The 7500-nt window shown below is 42.7% G+C and overlaps 1 protein-coding gene across 1 annotated transcript in view; it reads left to right on the top strand.

The window, feature by feature from the left end:
* Positions 1–7500, top strand: part of mtcl2 (microtubule crosslinking factor 2) — a 127365-nt gene that overhangs the window by 26457 nt on the left and 93408 nt on the right. The window contains exon 4 of the mRNA XM_071903984.2: positions 3084–3233. Coding sequence (XP_071760085.2) covers positions 3084–3233 — 150 coding nt within the window. The remainder of the gene's footprint in view (positions 1–3083; positions 3234–7500) is intronic.

The raw sequence follows: 7500 nt of genomic DNA, 5'->3' as shown, positions 1-7500 counted from the left end.
CTGCCCATGTAGTGACGTACAGCAGTATCAGCTGGTCTGACGTGATGTGCTCGTGTGTTTGAGACTCCTTAATCCACTTAAACTGGCTCCCAATTAAAGTATACTAAAAGTTTTGCTCCAAAATGAGTGTGAATGAAAAGTGACACCGACTCTCACAAAATGATTATTGACAGGAAAGTATAATTTATTACGGAAAAACACTTGAAGAAATTTGCCCACCAGGTAAACACATTATTGAGTTTGGAATCATCTACATTCATGAACTATTAAGTGATGAATTTCACGCAAACCGTTTTCTCTAAAAATTGACATATACATTTACCCAAATTCCCCAGGGGAATCATTAAAGTTTCATCTAATCTCATGCACCGTTTTGGAATCAAAGCCTTCATATTTAGTTTCAATAAAGCCTAGGCAATCTTGAAGATGAAGTGGACATTAATTAGAGAAATGACCTGTTTTATCTGCTGCTGGAGCACCTTGCTATCTTCTTTATTAATTACCAAACAGCAGTGACTGAGTGCGATACGGACAGGAACACTCCTTGAACATCTGAGTAGGAAAGCAGATTTTGTCTCGCTGTGGGACGCTGGCTCATTAACTCCTGTAATGTGGCGACCCGTCACTAACAGACCCATGACCTGCAGAGGGTCTCTGACCCAGAGTTGAAGAACTCCTGGTTGCTGTATCTACACACAGAAAAATAAAGCTGCAAACTGGAACCCAAATTGGTTCTTCGGAGTGATGCCATAGAAGAACCATTTCTGCTCTCCTTTGCTTAGACACCTGCATTGTGTTTTTGTTTATCTGCCCTTGTATAGCCTCATATGCAACTACACAATATATACTATGGAGAGGTTTGGTTATTTTCCACATTTATGCCATCACCCACCATCCAATAACTAAGAATTAAGAACCTTTTAATATCCCAAAGAACTATATACAGTTCTTTGGGATATTAAAAGGTTCTTGAAAGGTTCTTTGTTCTTTGAGCAGAAGTGGTTGTTTAAAGAACATTAAAAGGTCTGAAAGGTTCTTTTGATCCCAGAAATGGTTCTTCTGTGACATCACTCCGAAGAACCATTTTCGGTTCCAGTTCGCACCTTTATCTTTCTGTGTGATGTTGTTGACAGTTCTGTTTCCCTGTCAGGTTTAAGAACGGGAGCTCAGACGATGCTGGTTGTGATTTCTACCAATCACAGTGCCACATAAAGCCTCTTGCATCTTGTTAAACAGATGACAGGGGCCACAATTTTCACAAATCATCACAATTTGTTCTGCCATAAACTGTGTAATCAAAGCAATTATTCACAGATAAATGCATTTTCTCCTTTTGTCTAGCTTTTGCAATTGTCTTGCAATAGTCTTCCACTTATTGCAAATAGCTTAGAGAGCGCTGCAAATTTCCTGATATCAGCCACATCAACTTGTTTTTGTAAAGCATACTTCCTAAGCAAATTACAAAATGTTCTCACAGAAAGGGAACAAATGATAATGCTTCCAAAACGACGATAAAACCAACAGCACCAGATACCAATATAAGGTGTGTATTACAGAATGAGCCAGAGATGAACATCATTACTGAATATGAACCTTAATGAGGTTTTCTGCTGTTTTTACTGCGGTTATGTCCCTAGCAGACATGAGGCTTTATTACTAGAACAATTTAACAGAAAACGCACCCAAAATGAGGCAATTCTGGCGACATCAATCATAGAAAAACAGACATTTTGAAGGCACCGCTGGTATATAATCATTATAACAACAAACACAACTTATAGGGATGAACACCGTGGTTCAATATGGGCTTTTTTTTCAACCCAGCCTCTGTTTATTTCCCCAACACACATCACAGAATTGGCTTGACTTTGGCCATGTTTGACTTTCTTTGTGACTGTATTTATATAACACAACAATCTATTGGGACAACACAATGTTTGTTTTAACTTTAATTATTTTTTGACAGAGAGTTGGCTCGACTTTGGGTGTGTTGGACATTTTGACATCAGGACATTAACCAAGTTACAAAATGCTATAACCTGAATGGAAGAAAAGTTAACACTTAAAACCAATGATAAAACCAACAACTTCACTGCCACCAAGGCAAATTCCTGTACAGATCCAATAAAGCGGTTTTGATTTTGATATACTGCATGTATTATAATATCAACATGAGGTAAAGATGAATGTCATAACTGCGTATCACTCCTGAACCTTAATGAGGCTTTCGGATATTTTTTTTGTCCTGCTGCTGTTTTCATATCAGACATCAGGGAGTTTGCTTGACTTTGTTTGACACTTTGACATTAGAAACTTTTAATGAACAGTTACCCTCGGGGGGCAGTGATTAGACTTTCATGAGATCAGACTTATGTTTTAGAGATTAGTTCCTGCAAGAGTAGTTTTAATATCCTTTCTGCTTTATTAGGTAGTTTTGGGGCAGGAAACAAACTTTTTTCCCCCTCCGTCCGCAGTGATTTGTACGTGCTGAAAGTTCCTGCTGATAAAGACGACAAAATTCACAGCTGAAGCCAAAATTTACCAGCATTTGACTGCGGACTGGGGTTAATTTCCCTCCCTGGATATACAGTAAAGATTGATAGGAAGGAAAGGAACTGGAGAAAGAATGATAAACACTTAGAGATGGATTTGAACCGACAACATCCTGAGGACATGATCTGCGTCCCGAGACACAGTGCGCCTTCAAATCCTGTCTTTTGTTTACCTGAACAACACACGTTAGTAATATAATCAGTAATTTCCTGAGCAATATCCCAAGAAGGCTTTTAAGGTTATTGTTTTCAGCACTTGGCAATTAGGACCTGAGTTATTCACAGCCTCTCCTAAGCCAAAACATTGTGCTCCGATGATGTACCGTAGCATATTTCCTTTCAGAGAAGAAGGTTCATCATGCCCACACAGTAGTGATATCACTTGGAAGAGAAAGCATGTTCCTTTTTATACTTGTTTATTTGTCCGTGACAATGAATTAATTCCTCTTTCCTCGCTTCCTCTGTCCTTCCCTCCATTCTTCCCTCCCTCCTTCCCTCCTTCCCTCCTTCCCTCCCTCCTCACCCTCCCAGGTGGCGAAGGACGTGTCCATTCGTCTCCACAGCGAGCTGGACAGCGTGGAGAAGAAGAGGAGCCGTCTGGAGCAGGAGAACGAGGAGCTGAGGGTCCGGCTGCAGGACCTGGAGGTCGCCAAACAGGTGCTGCAGCAGGAGATCGACAAGGTAGGATGACAATGTCCAAACCGTGCCATATCGAGCCAGGCCAGGCAAGGCCAAAGTAGATTCAATAGGTTTTAGTTGGGGTAGGAGAAGGAAGAATTGAGGGTCATATTGCAAGACCTGGAGGTGGCCGAATGGGTCTTTCAAAGAGATTGTTTTAGTTGGGTTTTCTGAGAAGGTGTTTCAGAGGAACTGAGGTTCAGACTGCAGAACCCGGAGGCGGTGAAACACGTCTTGTAACAGGAGATAAACACAAAGCAGCAGAGAAGAGATTCTGATTGGTCTGGACTGAGCCGGACCAGGCTAAATTTTGGGTTGTACAAATTAAGAGTTGAGAGTCTAGAAGTGAGCAAATGTGTCGTGCTGTAGGAGAAAGACAAGGTGAAGTCTAATATCTAAGTCATGTCATTCTATGCTGAGCTGGGCTGTGCTGGGCTAGACTTTGTTCAGATGATGGTTTTGGAAGCTGAGGGTCAGACGTCAGGATCACAGAGCGCAAGAGACGGACAGGAGATTGACAAGGTGTCTACTGTACTGCTGCCTTCCAAACCAAATCATGCTACACAAAGCCCAGCTAGGCCAAGCTGGGTTAGACTCGGTTGAACCTGGTGGGCAGATCATGCCATTATGTCCTTCCAGTGTTGTGGCTTTCACGTGGGCTGCTGGGTAATTTGCATAATGAATGGGTGAAAAACTGCTGTTAAAGTAAAGATGGGTTCTTTTTGGTAGCTGAGGTTCAGACAGCTCGATGTACAGGTGACCATCTAGTTTCTTCAGCAGGAGATGGACAATATATTTGCTCTACCATACTGTATAAAATGTATAAGCCATGTAAATTTGAATCGAACTAATCAGTTATCACCAGAGCTCAGTACTGTTTGTTAGCCACAGTGAGACTGCAGAGTTTTTGGGAGTGTTTTCAGTGTGCCAGCGAGTTGTTCTTCACAATAAACAGCAGAAAGTTTTCTTTTCTCACCAGCGGAAGTTATCCAATTCAGCGTTGTGCTGTTAAGTAAACACTTTTTTCCTTTTGAAGTAGATTACTAGTTCAGATGGAAGTTTCTGTTTGGGTTTGAACCTAATTGGAACTTCTTGTCTTTCAGCTAAACATTGACATTTAGCTGCTCTTTATTTAGCCTGTCTTCACTTTGGCCTTTCGGAAAGCGATGTTTACTGCGCCCGGTTTGACTGGAAGCCGCAGGAGAACCTCTCTCTGTTCTCATCCAGCGTTGACTTCATTTCTGTCACTCTCCTGCCGCTCCAGGGACGTTTCTTTGTTATTCCAAGTGTAGCAGTCACGCCAATAAAGCGCTGAAATGAAAAGGAAGAATAAAATTGATGCTGGGGCCCGGGTTGAAGTGAAAATAAACAAAAATGGATTTGGAGTTGCACTCTGTTGAAAGGGAAATAAATAAATTAAATTGATGTTGTGCCCAGTTCTGCTCCGAGGGAAGCTAGAAACATTAGAATGACCTCTCAGCTGTTTCCCCAAGGCCTCCTGCCGAACACACTAATCTGAGTGAAAAGCATGAAATGGGGCCCGCATCTTTACTTCTCTCTCTCTCTCTCTCTCTCTCTCTCTCTCTCTCTCTCTCTCTCTCTCTCTCTCTCTCTCTCTCTCTCTCTCTCTCTCTCTCTCGCATGTGCTCATTTTCTCTCTCTCTCCATGTCTTTCCTCCTTTCTTTTAACAAAAAAGCACCAGCACATCCATGTTATTTTGCTGGTGCTGGATGGTAAAAATGAACACAAAAAAGAAGAGAATACCTGCACCCTGTTTTTGTGTTCCCAAGTGTGATTTCTTTGTTTTTTAGTCTTCGTCAGGTGACAGCTTGTAAGAGTAAAAAAAGAAATCATGCTTGGGAAGACAAAAGCAGTGTATTCTCTTCTTTTTTTATCTCTGTCTTTGCATCTCGACTCCCTCTTTCTATCGATATATCTGTCTCCCTCCTTTTGTGTCTTCTCCCTCTATCAATCGTTTTCCCCGTCTCGTTTTTCTCCATCATATGAATGTAGACCAGAGCCAGAAAGGCGGTGAGGCTGGAGCAAAGATCCAGTGTACAGGGGCTGCTGGTCGAGGCCTTGGCCCAGGACCAGGCCCCTGATGTGGGGCAGGGTTAGACGGATGGCTGGGTCGCTGGCAGGGGATCCGGGGCTCCGTCCGCTCGGCCCGGTCCGCTCTGGTCTGGCTGAACTGCGTGTCCCTCGGGTGGAATAGCTACTTTGCCGACTGTCTGGATAGGTGGATATATGGCTGGGAGGGATGTTTCGTGTTTTTACATCAGTTTATTCCCTCCGCTGACTTGTAATAAATCACACAGACAATTGATTTACTGACACTTAAGCTAACCGGATGATCGGACAGGTGGAAAGAAGCTACCTTGCTGCTTGTTTTGGCTCAATTTCAGTTCAATTCAGTTCAAAGCTGACCTTAACATACCATATAGACATGAAAAGAAGAATTTGCACACTCAACTCAGGAAACACAAAGAAACAAGGTGCAGCCTCTTTGATATATTGCATTGAAGAAGAATGTCCACACTCACAAAATATGATTAAATGGGTTTTAATGCATCTAATGCAGGGAAACGCTGACTAAGACGATGTGCTGAAACGCGCTCGTCTCTTTGACTGCTGCTGTGCATTAAAACCCATTTAATCATATTTTGTGAGTGCAGACATTCTTCTTCAGCAGCACACACACCAGTCAGGCAGTCTGTAATCAACAAGGCAAGGAAATGTAAATCTGCTTGATTACAAGCTGATCTTATCAACAGACATTTGTAATATTAACAGACACTGGCTAATATTAAAGGGGATGAGAAACTTCAGCTGGCTTGATATATACTGACTGTCTGGATTGAATAGAAGGCTTGTTTGTTGGCTAGCAGGCCATAAGGAAAGCTAAATATCTTTATTGGCTGTTTGTTTACTGACCGCCTGGTTGGCTTACTGACTGGCTAGATAACAGATTTGGTGACTGACTGGCTGGTTGGTTGGACCTTTTACTGACTGCCTAATAGTTATCCTATTAACTAGATAAAAGACTTTTTTACTGACTGCCTAGCTAGCTTACCGACAGGAATAGATGGCTGGTTTGCAGGCTGTCTGACTGAATAGCTGGTTAGCTGTTTTTGGACGGCTTACTGACTGTGTGGAGGCAGCAGGGGGGCTGAAGTGTCCTGGACAGGGTTCCCGGAGTTCCCGGAACGTCATGGGGTTTTGATAGCTGTATTCCAGGGAAAGTCAGGGAATTTCCGGGAATTTTACAAATGGGTCACTTTACAGCAATATACCAGAATGTATTTATTCACACGTTTGTTGCTTTAGATGGTGGTTTTCTGCTGTTTTTAGTCATGGAAAAGTCATGGAGAAGTCATTGAATTTTGCATCGGTGTCACAGAAGCCTTGAGCGACACACTGAAGCCCTACCAGCTCCAGGGACGCTGTTCTGTAGCTGACCTCTGACCTCCGACCTCCCTGTGGATGAGGGCAAGTTACACCAGCCTGTATCAATCCGTATCACATTATTATTATTAGCGTACTGACTGCCTTGCGAGCCTGTTGACCGGCCAGATGGTTGGTGTGCTGAGGGGTTTGCTGGCTGTTTGGCTGGCTGGCTGGAAGGCTTTCATAAGCTGTGTATGGGTCTGCTGTGTTGAGTTATGCTAACAGTGTGGAGAGGGGAATTCTTCACATAGCTGACACACTTCTGATTCAGGGACACTGTGTGTGTGTGTGTGTGTGTGTGTGTGTGTGTGTGTGCTCATCCACGGAGGAATGTCTTGCTCATCTGTTTCTCACCTTTGATTATATAAACAGGATAATTCAAGTACATGTTATGAAAGAGAAAGACGGAAAGAAGGATAGATGAGAAAGAGAGAGAGAGACGAGAGACAGACTTTAAGAGAGAGACAGGGCTAAGATAAAAGATAAACAGAAGGAAAATGAAAGACATTTATCCACAGAGACAGCGGGCAAATGAAAAAAAGGTACACACACATAGCACAGAGGCTTTGGTGATTCAGCTGCGAGTGTAAAGGCAAATAAAAGGAGGTGTGTGAATTATTGATTGTGGTGGGCTGGTGGGTAGAGCCTCCAGTCTGTATTGATATTGATATTCTATGTTGTAGAGGTACATGGAGTGCTGGCTAGACCAGGATTATGCTGCTGTAGGCCTCCTATGTTTCACTGGGAAAGGGGATGGATTGGTTTCTGCAAGCCTGACAGTCTAATGCTTTTTGCACATACTTAATCACAGAAGAAATAACA

Source organism: Centroberyx gerrardi, chromosome 14, assembly GCF_048128805.1.
Source record: "Centroberyx gerrardi isolate f3 chromosome 14, fCenGer3.hap1.cur.20231027, whole genome shotgun sequence".
In the NCBI taxonomy this organism is placed as follows: domain Eukaryota; kingdom Metazoa; phylum Chordata; class Actinopteri; order Beryciformes; family Berycidae; genus Centroberyx; species Centroberyx gerrardi.
The sequence above is the reverse complement of the archived record's forward strand: the minus strand, read 5'-3'. Positions and strand labels throughout refer to the sequence as shown.